The following is a 21,129-nucleotide window of genomic DNA, read 5'->3' as shown; positions in this document are numbered from 1 at the left end:
TGAAAATGCTGCACTGAAAGTAATGATTCTAACTTTTAGGCGGATTGAGACTGCCAAAAAGTTACTATGGTCGTTATGTCATGTGCCAATATGTTTATCGGTCATGCCTAAAGCCCCACTCTAACATGACACCCCTGAATAGAATACATGAATTATATATTTTTCCTGTTGTTTAATTAGGTTGACTTCTAATACATCAGTTAAAAATAAGCAAGAGTCCTATGAGAACTAATATATTCCCAGCAGTATCACAGCTTGAAGCTCATCCAAAGCAATGAGCCTATATTAGACAGAAGAATTTGATGACTCCTTTGAATGGGGATGAATGGTGCAAGGATCTGGACTCTATACTAAACCCCAGAGTAAGAATTTTTTTTTCGAGGAACCTTATTGGCAAAATGGATAACCATTAATTTAGGATGCAAACTAGTAAAAATTACTGGACAATAAAGATTGATACTTAACATTTCACTGGTCGAGGTATGGCACAGTTCGCAAGTTTAACACGTGTCGGTCTGTCTTTCCCGTGCACCCTACTGGGTCTTCTGTTCTTAGTTCCATGAACCTAGCCTCTTGATTCACAACATCCTTCAAGGTTTTTAGCTTAGCCAATTTAACTGTAACATACAAACAAATGCACATCAGTGCAAAAGATAAGGTTGAAGCATTTGCAACAATCCTCAGCCAGAAGTGCTGCGTGGATGATCCATCTTGGCCTCCTCCAGAGGTCCCCAGCATCACAGATGCCAGTCTTCAGCCAATTCGTTTCACTCCACGTGATGCCAAGAAATGGCTGAACGTACTGGATACTGCAAAGGCTATGGGCCCTGATAATATTCTGGCAATAGTACTGAAGACTTGTGCTCCAGAACTTGTCGTGCCCCCTAGTCAAGCTGTCCCAGTACGGCTACAACACAGGCATCTACCCGGCAATGTGAAAAAGCAGGACAAATCCAACCCAGCCAATTACCTTCCCATCAGTGTAATCTCGTTCATCAATAAAGTCATACAGTCATAGGCCAGAAACTTACCTGGGCTGGGCGGGAGCGGGTGCATTTAATGTGGGTGGGCCAATTAAGGCCTGCCCAGCTTGATGCATGGCCGGAAGTGCTCAGCGCTACCTGTGCGGGCGGGGGGAGGAGGGAGAGCCAGAGCCTGCACTCTTTCATGCATGCACACGAAAGAGCGCAGGAATCTCCCTGAGGCATGGAGCTCCCTCAGGGAGATTAAGTTGATAGCACAATTTTTTAATAAATGATCTGAAAATTTATTTAAACATGATCCCTCATGTGACAGTGTCACATGAGCATGGACCTGTTTGTACGTCTCATAAATTTTATTTATGATGGATGAGGTTTCCTGAAAAGCTCGAAGGCTGCTTGGGCTCTTCGCCTGCCCGTCAACCTTAAGGTTGGATGGGCAGCACTGTTAATTAGCTTAATTAGTTTCCTAAAGGCCTTTGACAGTACGGCCGGCATGCGCCCGCCGAACAAAATATCCAAATGACGCACAATAACGTCGGGACGCATGCCCGACGTCATCACGCGTCATTTTGCACGTCGGCGTGTTGGGCCCGCCCCTGCACGCCAATGGCAGTATTATGGCCATAGGGTTATACAGCACAGAAACAGGCCCTTCAGCCCATCGTGTCCTTGCCGGCCATCAAGCACCTATATATGTTAATCCCATTTTCCAGCACTTGGCCCGTAGCCCTGTATGCTATGGCATTTCAAGTGCTCATCTAAATACCTCTTAAATGTTGTGAGGGTTCCTGCCTCTACCACCCCCAATCAGCATGGTGAATCTTTTTTTGAACTGCCTCCAATGCCAGTACATCCTTTCTTAAATACGGGGACCAAAACTGTGCACAGTACTCCAGGTACAGCCTCACCAACACCCAAAGTGATGGAAGGGGTTATCATTAGTTTGCTGGTAAGATCCTGATAAAGTTGGCTTCTCAAACCAAGCGACACACTTATTCTAAAAGAGAGAGAGGGAGAGAGAGCAGCCTTGAGCCTGTTTCCTCTGCTGAAGACATTTTTGACACTGCCTCTGTCACTTGTAATCTCTCTCAAGTGGCCTTGCCTTGAAATACTTCACCCATTGTGCATTTCCAAGAGGATTTGGGTGTGTCTGTCTGTAGCAGCTGTTGTTTCAATATCCAATATTTTGCATTTTTAACCTCTCTTCCTTAGAGAGTGACGAGTTTTGATTGGTGTCTGGATTATAAGAAATGCCTCTCTCTTAACAATCCCCTGAGAGCGATTTGTTTGTTTCTCACCTTCACCTTGGAATGTGGCCTTGTATTTTTAAGCAGTTTGCTCTGTCCCAGTTCAGATTGCAAAATTTCCAGTAAGTTGAAAGTCACATTTTCAAAAAATAGAGCGGCACAACAGCCTCGTGACACAAACATTTATTCACTTACCACTTCAAAGGCAGATAATCCTTTAATAACCTCTTAAAACAGTCAACAGAACTCAGCTCCCGACTGAAATAGATGGTTCTAGAGCTTTTGAAACACAGCCAAGTATTCATAATTGCCCCAGCAATCAGACAAACCCTTGGAAATGTAAACAATGATGTCTGTTGAAACTGAAAAACAGAAGGCCTTTTTTTTTCTAAGCTACATCAGTGGGTGTCTTTTCCATTTCAAGCTGATTGGCTGTCAATTAATGAAGTAGAGCAGGCGGTTAATTTCTTTTTAACTTTCAACAGCGAGGCATATTTTTCAAAATGAAAGATCTCCAGACATTTAACTCACAGTCCAAAATATGACAAGAGGGTTTCCCAGCACATTTTTCTACAGTTTTGATCCACTGTATGGCATGTCCTCCAGTAGCGGAAGAGCCTAAATGCGAACAATACATAGTATTAATGGGAAGCACTATTATTTATATATTTACATCTGGTAACTGGATATATAGCTGAGGTGAACTGAAGACCTGGGCTGGTGGGTTTTCCTGAAAATTGTAAGAAGTAAACCTGTTTGTATTGTTGAAATGATTGAATGATAATGGAACTTTGTTGAAATGTACTTACAGCATATTTCCAAACCTGTATTTATGAGACTCACTTGGTCTATTCTGTTCAGTTAATATGTACATGCTTATTGAGGCGCTTCACTCTTTCCTGAAGAATGACTCAGGAGTGGCCATACACCTTCTCCACAAGTTGTGATGTCAGCACCATGTCATCTGGATACTGAACCTGCAGTTCCTCATTTGCAATGTAGCGTGTGTCAGAAAATTCTGAAAAGTAGCGACCAACCTCTTCATGGCCTATTTCCAGTGGTGATGCATTACAAATCAGATTTTCTTGCGCAGCATATCTGCATGAACCATCTTGGACAAGAACTTGTAGAATGGCTGTTCAGGCCCATGTGGTAGATTATGAACTCCCATAGTTCTTATCCAATCCACCACCATCATACACTTCGGATCCCGTATATATATCACACAGTCATAACCATACCTTTTGTGTTTCACAATAAGCCCCTCTGAAAACTCTCTTTTTCTGTGGTAAAAGTAGTCTTAACGCATCTCACCACTTAAACAATGCTGTCAATGTATTTCAATTTCAGGGCAGAGCTCTATGATGAATTACTGCAGTTGAAACATTACAATACAGCATCTAATAGTGACATTTGAAGTACCAAAATCTTTAACAGTAACCTGTCAGAGTGTCCCTGTTAGCAGTTTTCCTTCAGTGGTCACAAACTCTCCAAAAAGGCAGGTTTAATTAGGGCTTTTAAAACCTATATCAGCATATGAAAATAAGGGGGGCAGGGGAGGAATTCAAATTTCCTTTAGGGCTCACAATGTTGACCCGATCTCAGAAGAAGCGCTTGCAGGGTATCAAGCCAAGGCCATCCCGACCCATGAAAAGGCCACACAAAAATGGAGTGGGGTCAGAAAGACACTGCAAATCCAAAATTACTACAAAAAATTCTAACTTCTTGTCATTCCAGACCCCATTCCCACCTCCATCACTCGACAAAAATCCTGTGTTAATATTTTGAAACCGGTCAGCTTCTCCTTTTCAAGCACAACATGTCTGCTTCTGGTTTTGCTTATACATACTGTTCCTCCTGGGGTGGGGATCTATCTAATTCTTATCTATTTAGTGCTTTTGAAAATTCTGCAAGGATTCACACAAAATAAGAATTGTTCCTGATTTTCATCTTTTAAGGGAAGAGCAAGTGTTGATAAATATTTGAAACACAGGTATATACAGGGTGTGGGAGAATGCAGAGCAGTGAGATTATTTTTGGACTGCAGTAGCAAAGACTAGTTGAGCACAATGGCAGAACAGCCTCCTCTTGTGCTATAAAAGGCTACATATTTCTATTTTTCAATGAATTATCCAGACCAGGAAAAAGACCGCCCAGAACCATGGAGTAAAATATTGGCACATGGAATGTTTTACAAATATTTCTGTATGTGTCAATTGGTAGTTAAGTGTTAGTGAGAGCAATTTCGTATCATGTTTTACCTTTTTTTGTTTTTTTGCTTCATAGTGTTTCGACAAGGAGACATTGGGACAAGTTGGTATGCTGTACTTGCTGGATCTTTGGATGTTAAAGTGTCAGAAACAGCCAACCAACAGGTAAAGGGAGTGTTTTGTTCAAATGCACTGGCCGTGAAATTTGACTCCTTAGCATCCAGCTTTTCAGCACTATGAGTGCCATTTTGGTTCCAAAATGGTATCTGCAGTGTGCCGTAGACTTCTGGCATGAGTCATCCAGATGCCATTTTGGTGAAGTCAGCAGCACATGTGCAAGGACCATCTGCTGGAAGTATGCAGAATCGGCAGATTGTGACACCAATCAGTGTGTAGCACTGATCTGACTCCAGCTCTGCCAGCTCAGAGTTCAACACTCCAGCTAATGCTGTTTCTTAAACAGCTGAACTCATGTTCCTTAACTAGAAAGAGTCTTCACAGTGCTACTTAAAGGGATAATTCAGTACTTATAGGTTATCTACTGATTGACTTCTATTGATTGTTGCTGAGATTATAGAAGGGTTTGGTGGTTTCTGGAGTACTGTAAAGTTGCTAAAGTCTACAGAGAGTGAGATGACATATGCAGAAGGACTTTGTCCTGACATCAGAGATTTTGCACATGGGTGCAGCAGTGTATATTCTCCTTCGACTGCGGCATGAAAGGGAGAATGAATAGAGGGCAGACAGAGCAGGACAGGTTTCTGGAAGAGGGTGGAGGAAATTTGGGAGAAGGACTCTCAGCAGGGAGACCATGTTTGCCCAGGGTGCTTAGGGACCAATTCACCTACACTGAACATAAACAAAGAGAAGTTTGTCAGACATCTGCACTTTAATAGGGGCACCCTTATTGAAATAAGCCACCTGCTACAACCACAACTGCAGCCTCAGGGCAGGGCAAGGGTGGTATTGCCAGTGCCTGTGAAGGTGACCATGAACCTTTATGCATCAAACTCCTTCCAGCCTGGAATGGGTGATATTTGCAACATCTCCCACATTGCCATTCACTGTTACATAAGAGAGGTAACTGAGGCTTTGTATTCCAAAAGACCTGAGCTACATTTCATTCCCTCTTGCCAGAGAGAAGCCGGTGGAGCCAGCACGTGGCTTTGTGAGGATTGCAGGCTTCCCTATGGTTCAGGGTGCCATTGACTGAGCACATGTTTTTCGGGTACTGCATTCTGAGATGTACTCTGAGAGGTTCTGCAACTGAGAGGGAATCCACTCGCTCAATCTGCAGCTGGCCTTATGACCATATGCAGTGAATCATGCAGGCCAATGCCTGGTACCCTGGCAGCAGTCATGATGCCTTCATTCTGTGGCAGTCTGCTATGCCATCTGCATTTGAGTCACCACGACAAACCAAAATGTAGCTATTGGGTAACCAGGGCTATCCGCTGATGACATCGCTCATAACTCCACTGCACAACCCACATGCATATGTGCAGCATGCATGCAATGAAAACCATGCTGCCACAAGAAATGTGATCGCTGGAGGGGGTGCAGAGAGGATTCACCAGGATGTTGCCTGGGATGAAACATTTAAGTTATGAAGAGAGGTTGGATAGACTTGGGTTGTTTTCATTGGAGCAGAGAAGACTCAGGGACGACCTGATTGAGGTGTACAAGATTATGAGGGGCATGTACAGGGTGGATAGGGAGCAGCTGTTCCCCTTAGTTGAAGGGTCAGTCACAAGGGGACATAAGTTCAAGGTGACGGGCAGGAGGTTTAGGGGGGATGTGAGGAAAAATCTTTTTACCCAGAGGGTGGTGAAGGACTGGAATGGGCTGCCTGGGAGGGTGGTGGAGGCTGGTTGCCTCACATCCTTTAAAAAGTACCTGGATGAGCACTTGGCACGTCATAACATTCAAGGCTATGGGCCAAGTGCTGGTAAATGGGATTAGGTAGGTAGGTCAGGTGTTTCTCACGTGTCGGTGCAGACTCGATGGGCCGTGTGATTCTGTGACCTTTGGCATTTCCATTATTTCCTGTTAAAATCGCATTGGGGTCCTGTTTTCATGCGTTCTTGAGTTACCCGCCTGATTCTTGTGGATGCTTTGACTGCATAAAAAAGCTGCATGGTTAAGATGGCAATGTCAGGGGTTGAGTGGGAGGTGCATGTGAAGAACTCCTAGGCTATTTTAACTTCATTCTACCCCATTCCTGCCAGGTGGGGAGATTAAAATTCCTTCTTCATGTGTGGAAGAGGAAGAAAATTTTCAATTTCCTTGCAAAAGGGAGGTAGCAGTTAGATAGGGCACAGAATATTTTCAGGTTTCAGGGTGCCCAAGAGTCCGGGGCATTGTTAATAGCATTCACATCAGCATCAGATCACTTCACATCAATCCCATGCTTCACGTCAATCGAAAGGATTTCCATTAATTTTCAGGTGGTTTCTGCCTACAGAACCATCATAATGTAAATGAATGTCTAAATCCAGGATGCATCCATTAGATATTATTATATTATATTTATTTTGTGGCTGTCTATTGTTATAAATTGTTAGACAATTCCCATAGACTGAAAAAATGGTTGCTGGAGACCAGGGTTTTATTTTCCAGAGCCATGGCAGGGGATCCAAAATAGCAGCAGAACATAAATATAATAAGGCACATGGTTCAACCGGATTTATTGTTGAAGCAAAGATCAGACAGCTCAAGCAGGGTGCTCCTCCATAGCCCAGCAGAACTGTCAAAAAGAATCATGGCCTCTTGAGTATTGCATAACTTTGCAACACAAAGAGGAGTATACATGCATGCAGAATGAAGAGGAGGCCTATAGCAGAGGAAAAGGATGAGGAAACGGACAAAGTTACAATGTGGCCTGGAAAATTGGTGCAACGTGTGTCATTAATAACTGTTTCCAGTAATTCCCTGAGCTGGATCATACACACATATTGAAGACAAAATAAACATTACCCAATATTCCTAGAAACAATATGCGTTTTTCATCTCTTGTACCTGAACACCACTTACTGTCAGCTATTATTTTAATATGGCCCTTCCCAACAAACCTGTCTACACTAAAGAGTAATTAAGCACTCAAACTATTTTTAGGTTTATGTAATAAAATATTTCTAGCCTCCATCATCATGTGTACATTGGTGACTTTGTAAGATATGTTTATTTTAGTGCCTATCTTACTATGTTGTCACATGTGCTGCTTCAGTGAGGGGAGAAAATGGAGATAAAAGTATTATTATCCTTCTCGGTACAGTGTCATGAAATGGACCTGCTATTGCTGGAGCCTTGTCTAAGGGAGCTTTGCCTGAGGAGTTACCAGCTAATTGACACCTGAAACCTGGAAATATTCTGTGCCCTATCTAACTGTTCCTCCTTTCCACAAGGAAATTGATAACTTTCATCCTTCTCCAGACGTGAACGAGGAGAATACTTAGTCTCAGTAAGTGCTCAGAGCTTATGATGCAGGTCCTTCTTGCTGCATTGATTTGGAGGATGGAAGAGGAGCGACATTAACAATAGGCTTAACAACCAGGGAGATAGCAGTTGGATCTGCTAAAAGCAGGTGAGGAGGCCATAGAAGATCATACCCTGTCCACAGATTTTAAAGGCCAACAGTGAGTTTTCTAGGCCAGTTTGAGGAGCAGTAGGCACGAGTAGACTGTACTTCTTCAGGCAGGCTGTCACAGATTTGGGTAGCTTCCTGCAAGAAGTCTTGCTTGTCCAAGTGGCTGTAATTTTTCAGTGACTGTGAAAGTCACCACCACCTTTAATTGCTTATTCTCAGGCTCATATCAGGGTGCTACAGAGGACATCTGCCAGTCTGCAGTACACAAGGCATCAATCAGATTACTAATGCCTTATTTGCCAGGGTCAATCAATATCACCTTCCCTATGGACATCAACGGTTAAACTGATAGAGTTCAGGGATTTGCAGCAGTTGCTGGCTTTCCTCGTGCACAGAGTTGTAGTTGGCACTTGTGTAGCCATCAAAGTATCAGAAGACCAATTGAAGGTCTCTGCAATAGGAAGGGATTTCACTTGATTACATGTGATCACCACAACAGGATCAACTGTACCAGGCTTCCAGGGAGCTGTTGCAAACTCTTCAACCTGCACTATTCCATCCTTCCAGGAATGTTAGAGGGTGGCTGCCTGGGACTCTCCAAATATGGCTGATGACATTCCTTCACATGCCTGAACTGATACAACGAGAGCCATGGGACCAGAGTATGGTAACTGAGCATTCTAGAGAACTCTCAAAACAGAGGTTTATGTATCTGGATTGGTCTGGGAATTTCTGACATTATCCATCAGAGAGATTCTCCTGCATTAATGTAGTGTTCTGCATTTTGCACCACCTGCCAGTACATAGAGAATTGAATTCAGTGCAGGTACAGCAACATCATCAACTAATGAGGAAAACTTAAGCAAATGCTGGAAGCAGAGGAAGAACGGCACCACATCACTCTGTGGTCACAGATGCAAGGGATAAGTTGTTAGCATCGTACTTTGGGTAACTTGCTTATTTTCCTCCCATAAGCTTCTCTGCTTTACAGTTCCTTTTTATATCTTGCATTAAAATATTTTTTTTAAAAATTGAAACCATTCAGCTGACTTTCTCTCAATAATAAATAATAAAGGCAATCATTCTTACTCTGATCTCAGACATATACTTCACTTTGGAAAGAATGGTGGATCACATTGATAAGGTTTTTGAGGAAGGGAGTTTCAAAGACTCAAGAGCCTCTGAGAGAAACAATTTCTGCTCATCTCTGTTCTATAATGGTGACCCCTAATTTTAAAACAGTACCTCTAATTCTAGATTCTCCCACAAGAGGAAATATTCTTTCCACATCCACCCTGTCAAGACCCTTCATACCTGCACCTGCATACTAATCTTTCTGTAATTCATGTACTAGGACATCCATACCCCTCTGCATCTCCGAGCTCTGCAATCTCTTGCCATTTAGATAATATGCTTCTTTTTTATTCTTCCTGACAAAATGGACAATTTCACATTTCCCTACATTGCATTCCATTTGCCAGATCTTTGCCCACTCACTTAAGCGATCAATATTGCCATTGTAGCCTACAAATGTCCTCTTCACAACTTACTTTCCTACTTGTCATCAGCAAATTTAGCAACCATACCTTTGGTCCTTTGATCCAAGTAATTTATATAAATTGTAAAAAGTTGAGGCTCCAGCACTGATCCCTGTGGCACACCACTTATTACATCTTGCCAACCTGAAAAGCACCCATTTATGTCTATTCTCTATTTCCTGTTAGCTAGCCAATCTTCTATCCATGCCAATATGTTGCCCCCTACATCATGAGCTTTTATTTTTCGCAATAACTATTGATTTGGCACCTTATCAAATGCCTTCTGGAAATCTAAGTACTAGTACTTAGTACTGGTTCCCCTTCATCCACAGCACACGTTGCTTCTTCAAAGAACTCCAATAAGTTGGTTAAATATGATTTTCCTCTCACAAAACCATGTTGATCCTGCCTGATTACCTTGAATTTTTTCACTAGCCCTGCTATAACGTCTTTAATAATAGCTTCTAACATTTTCCCTAAGACAGATGTTAAATTAACTGACCTGTAGTTTCCTGCTTTCTCTCTCCCTCCCTTTTTGAATAAAGGAGTTAACATTCACTATTTTCCAATCTAATGGAACCTTCCCCGAATATATTTGTGTAATGTAAAATTTCTCCATTATGATAAAGAATTACATGAATTAAAAAAAATAATTGTTTGTTTATGATATTTCAGCTTCTATCTTAAGCCTATGTGTATAACCCAACCATTGTGTTCTCTGTAAACTGTTTAAAAAGTTAAAGATAACTGGTACTTTTTAAGCTCCTAGCTTGTAGAATCAGTTTGGGTAGAGATAAGAAATGGAAAAGGCAAGAGATCTCTTATGGAAGTAGTTTATAGACCACCCCGCCCCAACAGTAGTTACACTATAGGACAGCGTAAAGAATAAAAAATAGATGTGGTGTGTAAGAAAGGTACCACAATAATAATGGTTGACTTTAATCTACATGTAGATTGGGTGAATCAGATTGGCAAAGGTAGTCTGGAAAATTAGTTCATAGTGTGTATTTGGGACAAGTTCTTGGAACAGTACATTCTAGCACCAACCAGAGATCATGGATTTTCCATGATTTCCAGATTTTCCCCTCATTGGGCGGGTGCGGCGGGCGGGCCCAGGAACGGCATGAGACTGACTGCCGCCTGCGATCGTGCTCCGACCGCGATTTCACACTGGCTGGCCAAATGCACGCTAAGAGCCTCGGTGCTGCTGGGGTGGGGGCGGGAGGAGTGCAAGTGCTGAACTGTGCACACATGTGGGGGAGCACGCACTGAAAGCTCCCTGAAGGCACAGAGCTGCCTCAGATTGCTGAAGATTTTTAAGTACAAAAATAAATTTTTCACAAATGATATAAACATGTCCCCATATGGACTCAGTCTCATAAAGAGGGACATTTGAAAAATGATGTTAAAAATTTTTTCTTGTTTTTTTTTTCGTAACCGTCGGAAACCTCATTCCGCCCGTGAATGAGGTTTCGTTAAAAATGCAAAAGCCACATGGCTTATTCGCTTGCCCACCAACCGAATGGTTGAGCGGGCGGTGAAAAAAACAACTTAATTGCTTGCTTAAGGGCCTTAATAGGTCTCTTAATTGTTGGTGGGCGTGCTGCCGCCTTTCGCATGCACCAGCCAACCGAAACATTGTGAGAGTGCGCGATGACGTCGGGACGCTCGCCCAACATCATTGCGCACTATTTCGCTCTTGTTCCATTCGGGCATGCGCCCGCCCACAGGATGAAAAATTTTGCCCCACACTATTCTAGATTAGCAATGTGCAATGAGACAGGATTAATCAATAACCTCATGGGAAAGGAGCCTCTAGCAACAGCCTTCATAACATAATAGAATTTCACATTTAATTTTAAGGTGAGAAGTGTGGGTCTAAGACTAGTGTTTTAAATCTAAATGAAGGTAATAAGGGTATGAAGATAGAGATGGCTAAAGTGGACTGGGAAACTAGGTTAAAAGATAGGACAGTAACGATGCAGTGGCCGACTTTTAAGGGAATATTTAATAACTCTCAACAAAGATTTATCCCAGTGAGAAAGAAAGACTCTAGGAGAAGGGTGCATCATTTATGGTTAGATAGGGAAGTTAAGGATAGAATCAATTTGAGAGAAACAGTGTACAAATCTGCAAAGATTAATGTTAGGTCAGAAGATGGGACAGATTTTAAGAACCAGCAAAGAATGATTTTAAAAAAATAAAAGGGGAGAAATTAGAGTATGAGAGAAAGCTAGCTAGAAATATAATAACTGACAGTAAGAGTTTCTGTAAGTATTTAAATAGGAAAAGAGTAACTAAAATGAGCATCGGTCCTCTAGAGAGTGCATCTGGAAATTATTAATGGAAAACAAGGAAATGGCAGAGGTGTTGAACAGGCACTTTGTTTCTGCCTTTGCTGTGGAAGGCTTAGGGCAGAATTTTCCCCCTGTCGGGGGAGAAGTTGAAGAGTGGGCGCGCCGCCATTTTACGTGGGCAGGCCAATTAAGGCCCGCCCAGCGTGACGTCTGCACTGAAGCGCTATGCGCTCCCTGTGCGGTCGGGGGGGAATCCCTAAACCTGAGAGTGTGCTCTTTCGCGCAAGCGCATGAAAGGGTGCACTCATCCCTCTGAAGTGCCGCCTCTGGGAGATCGGCTGTACATTAAAAAATATTAAAAATAGAAAAAAAATAATTCCCTGACATGTCCCCTCATGTGACACTGTCACATGAGTTGGGACATGTCCATAACTTTTAAAAACACTTCAATTAAATTTTTAAAAATCTACATGAAACCTTATCCCGCCCATGGATGAGATTTCATGCTTTTTCTACTTCCCGCCGGGACTCCTGGCCTGCCCGCCAACCTTAAGGTTGGACGGGCAGGTCCATTAATTACTTTAATGACTCTGTCAATGGCCTCAATTGGCCATTGACAGGTCAGCAGCCACACAGCTGATATGTTGAACCCCCGCCTACCTGAAAATTTAAATGGGGCGCGGTGATGTCGGGAGTTCCGCCCGACGTCACCGCGCGTCATTTTATGCGTCGGTGAGCGGACCCCGCCCCTCACTCGCCGATGGGAAAATCCTGGCCTTAGAAAACTCCCCAAAGATACTTGAAAATCAAGAAGTGAAAGATAGGGAGAAACATAAATCAATCACCAGATCTAGGGAAAAGGTACTGGGAAAACGATTAGACCTAAAGACTGATAAGTCCCCAGGATCTGATGGCTTGCATCATAGGGTCTTAAAAGAAGTGGCTGCAGTGATAATAGAGACACTGGTTATAATCTTCCAAATGTCTTTAGATTTCAGAAAGGTCCCAGTGGATTGGAAAGTAGCAAATGTAACACCTTTATTCAAAAAAGGAGGGAGACAGAAAGCAAGAAACCAGTTAGCCTAACACCTGTCATAGGGAAATTGCTAGAATCTATTATTAAGGATGTTGGCATTTATTGAAAGGGGAAAGGAATGTAAAGTAGGGAAGTTTTAGTGTAGCTGTTCAGGACCTTGGTGAGACCACATCCAGAGTACTGTAATTTTTGCCTCCTTATTTGAAAAAGGATATTATTGCATTAGAAGCAGTTCAGAGAAGGTTCGCTTGACTTCTTCCTGGGATGAAGGGCTTATCTTATGAAGAAAGGTTGAACAGGCTGGGCCTATATCCATTGGAGTTTAGAATAATGAGGGAACTTGATAGGGTGGATACTGGGAGGATGTTTCCTCTTGTGAAAGAGACTAGAACTAGGGGAAACAGTTTAAAAATAAGAGTTCTCCCTTTTAGGATGGGGTTGAGGAGGATTTTTTCTCTGAGGGTCATTAATCTGTGGAATTCTCTTCCACAGAAAGCAGTGGAGGCTGGGTCATTGAATTTATTCAAAACTGATGAGTTGGATTTTTGATAGACATGGGAGTAAAGGGTTATGGGGGTCAGGCAGGAGTTCAGACCACAATCAGATCAGCCATGATCTAATGAAAGGGTGAAGCAGGCTCGAAGAGCCGAATGGCCTACTCCTGCTCCTAACTTCTATGTTCCTATGTTTGCTGTCTGTGAGAATCCTTCAATTGGTTGGTTTGCCAGTAACAGCGCTGTTGCTAGATGCTGGAAATTCCCTATGATTGGTGCAAGGATAAAATTAACATGGGGGAAGGTGAAACCAAAGCCACAAAGATCGCTAGCAGTTGCTGTCAGTTTCACAAAGTGATGATGGTGAATGCTGACAGTTTAACCATCATTACCACCACAAAATCCGAATGTAAAGCACACTTTCTGTGAGGTCAGTGGTGAAGGCCATAGTTTCACTGCTAATGGGAAAATATTAGTTTGCAAAAATGATGCCATCTAATGTAACAGAAATGGTGCTGGGAGTGAAATATGACAGAACATTAATATTTCTAATTATTTTCAATTTATCCATGGGAATAAAAATGTACAGGGCAGGTGATTTGTATGGCATGACTTGTGTTAAATTAAGTGATTACTGTTGAGCGTAGTGTCCCCAGTCAGCTTCTCTCCTCAATTGCAGTGTAATTGTAATCCACAGCATGCTTTAAAATGCCCACGCCTGCCCTTTTCCACACACTTAATACTGAAGGACATTCTAGCTGATCCCTGAATTAGCAAATTCTTTGCTCACTGGTATAATTTAAATTAAAGAGCTGGAGAGTAGAGCAAAGTTGAGTTTTGTCTATTCCAAGAGCAGTATTCTTTTGAGATTAGGGATAAGACAAGAGTTGGGGAAGAGCATTTTGAAGATTGCGCACATAGTTTTAGGTGCTCAATGCCGAGAAGTTTCCATTCCTCTGTTCTATCACCCTAGAACTTAGCATGTACCAGAAATATTCAAAAATATAAATTAGGATGAAAAAGAAAAATTACTACAGATTTTTAATGAAATAATCTGCATTTTGGTACAAGAAAATGTTGTGATGGACAAATAAACCAATAGTTGCAATGTGATTTTTCAGGATGAATGAACTATTTTAGGTTCAGTGGTTTACTTCTGCCTGGTTTGAAAGAATTCAGTCACAAACTCATCCTTGGTGAGGTTTCCTTCTAAAGTTGCGCTTTATACACTAGATCAACAGTCCATGCCCCATCTCACCACTCCTGTTCTCTGTTAGAAGGTTCCTGTTCCCGTTTCAGTATTTGGAGCTAGGCTTACAACTCAATGGCTGGAATTTTCCCATCCCGCCCGAGGTGGGTTTCGTGGCGGGCGGGAGCGGAGAATCCAGCGGGAGGCAAAAAGTCGCAAATCTGCCATCGTAAAAACAAGTCACAATTCTCCCGATGGTGTGTTCATGGCAGGTCGGTTATCCCACCGATTAGCGGCACGAGCGCCATTTGCATTCATTAGCATGTCATGGCTCATTAAAACGGCTGCTCGCCAGAATCTTGCCACGCCTTCCAATCTTGCGTCCCACCAGTGGGAAAATACATCAGCCTCAAATCATTTTGAAAAGGGATAGTGTGTACAAGTCGGACCTCAGTTCGCCAGTAACTCCGAGGTGAGTGGAATAAACCTGCCATAGTGGTGTGCCGATCTTCTTGTGATGAACTCTGTTGGGGCTGTAGGGTTGGACTGCTCCTTCTCTTTGCTTTCACTGTCCTGAAGAACACCACTGTGCTGTGATACTCATGTAGGCCTCCATTTTCAGAGATTAGTACTTCAACCGGGGGTGGGCTGTGAGACGTGGGTTGGGTTGACGAACACAATGGGGAGGGAAGGCGGTGGAATGGCAGTGAGAGGGAAGGGTGAACACAATGGGGGCCTTGCTAGGGTAGCCCTCTAACCTCTTGTTGCCACAAGAGTGAGCAAGAGTCTGCTTAGAAAGAAAAGCGGAGTACCTCCTTGTGATGAAAGCCACTGAAAGCCAATGGCTTCATTAGGACTGTTAAAGGCTACTCAGAACTCAGTGGCTGCACATCACAGTCACTGCACCACAAGAATAACACATAGGAATTAGAATTTGGGAATGCAGGTAATAGTGAAGGAGGCACAGCTGTATCATATATGGCATTCCAACAATGAAGGCCTGTCACATGTTCACCAGAATTGACACTCCTAATGGGCCAAAGGGCATCCACTCATTGACCATGAGTAAATGATTGGTCATTAATTTGCCACATCAGAGACTGGAGCACAGAGCTAGGTTGGGTCACTCATCTCACTAAACTTTAGCATCTCACACCAGGCTCAAGATGTTACATATTTGCGATGACATCTTGGTCACCTCGATGCTTGTGCTAGTGTCTCAGGGACAAGGTGGCGCCAGCCACCATGCAAGTAGGGCAGGAAAAATCTATGGGCCCTTACACTCTCCAAATGTGTCATCTTTTGAGCTTCGCTTTCTTGCCCCTTGAATCATTAATGTCTTCAATGTTTCCTTTCAGAGAGAAGGCAAAAGCAGATATGGATCCAGGGCTCAATGCTGCCTTTATCAGGGTCCTAATGTAATGGAAGAGGCGAAGGAGGGAGAAACGACTCAGTGCGCAGCTCCAGCAGGAGGGACAAGGTCAAGCGGAGCCAGAGCATGAACAGGAGGGTCAGGAGGAGAGACCCAGACAACAGGGGTGACTCACCGGACCTAGGTTTTATTGTCCAAGAGTCTCCTATTTACAAATGAGTGAGAGGCAATGCTGTGTCTGCCTGGGCTTGTCCCAAGCGCTGGTACACCACGTGCCACATCCTTCATGAAGACCTGACACCACATGGAGTTGGAGGGCATCCTTTGCCAGTGGCTTTGAAGGTGACCGCTGTGCTCAATTTCTTGGCCTCTGGGTCTTTCCAAGGATCAACAGGCGACCTGTGTGGCTTCTCTCAGTCTGCAACACATCGATGCATAAAGGAGGTCACAGATGCCCTTTACAGGAAGACCCATCATGATGCCAGGTTTGCTCTGGACGAAGATAGCCAGGCTGCGAGATTCACCAGCTTCACCGCCATCTCGGGCTTCCCAAGAGTGCAGGGTGCAATAGACTGCACCCATGTGGCTCCATGGCAGCAGGACCTAATGTTTCTAAACTGCAAAGGCTATCATTCCATCAATGTACAACGGGTGTGTGATCGCCGGAAGCACATACTGCATGTTTGTACACAGTAAGCTGGGAGTTGCCATGACTACTACATCCTGAGTCACTCCCAGGTGCCTGAGATTTTCAAGGGGCCATTATGTCTGCAGGGATGGCTGCTTGGGGATAAGGGGTACCACTGAAATGCTGGCTGATGACACCATTGCGTTGCCCACAGAGTCGCTCTGAGGAGAGGTACAACGCTGCTCACAGCTCCATACTCTCCCTTATAGACCAGACCACAGGGCTTCTGAAGATGCGTTTCAGATGCTTGGACCACTCAGTTGGCTCCCTACAACACACTCCCGACACGGTTTCCCGCATCATCGTAGTGTGTTGCCCCCTGCACAATGCAATGGCAATGCAAAGAGGTGACGCCCTGCCAGAGAATGACTTGGAAGAGGATGAGTGCTCATTGGATTGAAGATTCGGAGGCCCAGGAACCTCAGGAGGCTGCTGAGGGTCAGTATGAGCGCGATCTCACCATGGAGGAAGGAAGACATGGGAGATGTGGCCATGATACGTTAAATGCTGACAGGTTCCAGGAAGAGTAAAGTCAAGTGAGGGAATATGGCCACGTCTCTCTGAGCCCTCAATGCCATCTTCTTTTAACTCAGGGCATGTCCACCCACTTGCAGCAAGAATGAGTCCCACATTCACACATGCCTCATAGATCGCCAGGCCATGATCTTTGCTTCGGTCCATGGGGCTCTGTGAGTAAGCTCACTCCGGGAACTTAGAGCCCACTTAGGAACAAGAAAGATGCGAGAGAAGACTTGAAGCCTTCACCTCCATCTAATGATGTAAACACTGCTGCGACTGAGATGTGGACATGCCTCGGGATCTCCTCCTCCCGTGTATGTCTTTTCTTCTGCCACTACCACCGAGGAGACACAAATGCCTCTAGAATATCAATGCAGATGAGCTGCCCTCACTCAATGGTGTTCCTTGAGGAAGAAGGGTTAGAAAGGCTTACATCACACACTTAAAATAAAGATTTAAACGCATCTCCCTGACATCACACAAGGGGTGTGGATACTAGTTCAACTGATGTTGACATTACAGGAATGTGGATCTCACAGTGGGTCACTATCTCTGAGTGAGGGGGAGGCTAAACCTTGAAATAAGAGGATTCCAAAGTACAAAATCACAACACCTTCAGGCCCTTGACAGAAACATAACCATCAAATGTATTAACAAAAATGCAATTTGTTTACATGTCTAGCACACCCGTGGCCCAAAAATGACATCAATTTCTCTTAACTTTCCAAACTTTACCGCTACGCCTGGGTGCAGCCCCGACCTCCGCAGCAGAGGTGGAGGCAGCCTGCTGACTGCTAGGTCCTGATGTCTGTGATGACCTTGGCGGACGTCCTCTGGTGGCCCGAGGCCTCGAGGGCCCTGGCCTGATAAGGGTCACCTGCTCACAGACTGAAGTGCCCTCGGCGGCCTGAGAAGCTGGAGTGGATGGGGGTCACGGGCAGTGGGGGGCTATGAGTGGCTGCACACCCTTGTAGTGTCCTGAGAGGAGGCCCCTGGGTTGTCCGGCTGACGTTCATCCTGCCTGTAGGTGCCCGAGGGCCCTGCCCTGACTCCTGCAGGAGAGGGTGCACCTGGAGGGGGATCAGGATGCCTTGTTCTCATGCCCACCAGGGTGTGTGGCCATGGAGTGCAGGGCTGAGCGCAAATCCAGCAAGACCTGCTGAACCAAGGTCTCCATGGTGGTCACCAGCCTTCCTATGGTGACCTCGAGGCACTCGCATGTTGGAACCACAATATCAGACAGAATGCGAACAGACCCCTCCATCGTTCACCCTAAACTGCTGAGTGACTGTAAAATCTCTGCCTGATGTTCTGGTACCTGTCATTGCATTTCCAGCATTGATTTGGCAACCGCTTCCAGAGGCTCATCATCTGACTTGGACCGAGTGGGTGGCTGATCTCCAGCAGCCCTCCGAGTGCTGGAGACTTGGGCTGTCCCTGCCTCGGGTTGCTGTGGAGATGTGTCAGTGAGGTGTTCTCTGGACAGTGAGCCCGAGCCTAATCTACATATGTGCCCCACCGACGTGTGTGTCTGAGCTAGTGGAGGGTGCGTGCGAGCGCTGTGACAGCTCTTCCAGATCTTCCTCCTCAGATGAAGTCTGTGGGCTCGCACTGGTGCTGGACTGGCTTCAGGGCCTCTGCTGGTGCCTAGAAAATCGAGTTTCAATTAATGAGCACGAATCAACCTCCGACCCGCCGGGGATTCAGACCGATACATGCTTTTGCATAATTAATGAGGCTCCAAGTGCAAAATCAGGCACGACTTCCCGTCATTCCAGCCAGTGGGGTGGGTGCTGCCGAAACCACCTGTCACTGCACTGAGTGGAAAATTCCACCCAATAGATATTTCAGGCCCTGAACAATGCCAGCTGCTTGCTTTAGTAGACACTATGTACGGAATTGTCCACTTTTGAAACTAAGTGCAGTGGCAGGCGGGTTCCGCAGCGCATTTCCAGCTGGTCAGAGTGGTGGGAAATCGTGCCCGATTTTGTGCTCGGAAGCTCATTAATTATGCACAGGTGAATATCTCTCTGAATCACATGGCGGGTCAGGAACTGATTCGTCCGCCCAGTCAATACCTAATGGAGTCGAAGGTCCGGGCACCATATTTAAGCACCACCCGAACACACACATTTCACTCTCTCCAGCTCAACTATCTTGAGGAGACCTATAGAGATGGATGCAAACAAGCATGTTTCCCAATCTCTGGCTCCATCTCTTCTCATCACATTCCATCCCTTTGTCCTCATGCAGGCCAAGCTTGCTCACAACAGGAGGGACAGATTCCAGACGGGAGGATGGAGAGCCAACATAACAGAGCTCACCAAATTTGAGTAGGATGCCACTGAGCTGGCTGGGGAGGATAGGGATCGCTCCTGTGGGGAAGGTGAGATCAGCTTTTCCTAGCAACCTAGTAAGAATGAGACCTACCAGAGTTGATCACATCCTGACATTCACAGTGAGTGACAGGCAAATATGTATTATGCCTGCTCATGAACTAAATCTGTCTTCTCCCTCTTACGCACACCAGCAAACCCAGGCAGAGGAGGAGGGCCAACATAAGTACCAGCCCCCAGCCCACTTCAGAGGAAGATGCTGAGGAGCCATTCAAGGAAGGTCCGTCATTGGGTTCACCTGCACGCTCCACCTCAGTGGAGACACACCCTGGTGGGTCATGGTTCTAGATTAGGCTCAGAGTCACTTTCTGGAGAACACCTCACTGACATGTCTCCATAGTAGTTGGAGGCAGCGACAGCCCAGGCCTCTCTAACTCGGAGAACTGCTGGAGATCAAGCACCTGTTGAGTCCAAGTCAGGTGATGCGCCTCTGCGAGTGGCAACCGAGACACGCTGGAGATGCAATGACAGCAAGTGGAACATCAGGGAGAGATACGAGAGTCACTCAGCAGACTAGACCGAAAGATCTGTCTGCATTCTGTCTGATCTTGTGGCCCCTCGAGGTCACCGTGGGAAGGGTGGCAGCCACCTTGGAGGTCTTGGTCTAGCAGGCTTTGCCGGATTTGCGCTTGGAGCTGCACTCCATGGCTACAGATATCGGTGGGATCCATCAGTGGCTGGGCGAGAGGGGGGCGGGGCACCTTGATTTCATTCCAGGTGCCCTTCTCCTCAAGGAGTCAGGAAGGGGCACTTGGGCACCCACAGGGAGGATGAGTGTCAACCGGACACCCTGGGGGCCTCCATACAGGACACTCCAAGGGTGTCCAGCTGTTCAGAATCCCCTCTGCCTGTGACCTCCTCAACTCCAGCTGGAAAGGCCGAGGAGGGTGCATCTGCTCCTGAGCATGAGACCCTTCAGGCCCCGGGCCACTAGAGGATGTTCGCCAAGGTCATCATGGACAACAGGGCGTAGCAGCCAGCAGGTTGCCTCCACCTCTGCTGCAGATGTCGGGCTGCACCCAGGTGTAACGGTGGGTTAGGAAAATTAAGAACGATGAACACCACTTCTGGGTCACAGATGTTCTATCGCTGTAAAAATCATGCACTTTTATAAATACATGTGATGTCGCTGAGAAAGGTTTGGTCATTTGAAGGCATCGTGCATATTTGTATATATGCCCTCTTAGTGAGAGGGTGAGCCATCATCCCACTCAGTGATCGCCTCCCTTTGTGAGACTCACATTCATGTGATGTTAACCTCAGTCAAGATAGTTACCGGACCCTTGTGTGATGTCAGGGATGTGTGTCAAAATCTTTATTGGGAGTGAGTGCTCAATGAAGTTATAACCCTTACTGCTTGTGAGACAACATTGTGCGAGGGCTGCTCAGCAGCCCGAAAGGATAGCTGCAGTTGTCTCTCCTAAGTGGTAGTGCCAAAGCACAAAAGCTGGGGAGATGGGGATATCTTCAACCATGCGCTCATCTCACTGTCCGCTGTAATTTCTCATTCAGGTGGCAACGACTACGTCAAGCTCTTTGATGCAGCTGTTGTGTCGACTTTCGCTTCTCAGAGC

The 21,129-nt window shown here is 45.2% G+C and overlaps 1 protein-coding gene across 4 annotated transcripts in view; it reads left to right on the top strand.

Annotated features, from left to right (window-relative positions):
• rapgef4a (Rap guanine nucleotide exchange factor 4a) overlaps nt 1-21,129 on the top strand; it is a 346,899-nt gene that overhangs the window by 54,389 nt on the left and 271,381 nt on the right. For all 4 annotated transcript variants that reach the window (XM_078552090.1, XM_078552089.1, XM_078552088.1 and 1 more), the window contains exon 3: nt 4,517-4,605. In XM_078552090.1, the coding sequence (XP_078408216.1) occupies nt 4,517-4,605 (89 nt within the window). The remainder of the gene's footprint in view (nt 1-4,516; nt 4,606-21,129) is intronic.

Source organism: Cetorhinus maximus, chromosome 11 (genome assembly GCF_964194155.1).
Source record: "Cetorhinus maximus chromosome 11, sCetMax3.hap1.1, whole genome shotgun sequence".
In the NCBI taxonomy this organism is placed as follows: domain Eukaryota; kingdom Metazoa; phylum Chordata; class Chondrichthyes; order Lamniformes; family Cetorhinidae; genus Cetorhinus; species Cetorhinus maximus.
This window is presented reverse-complemented; position numbering and strand designations above follow the sequence as displayed.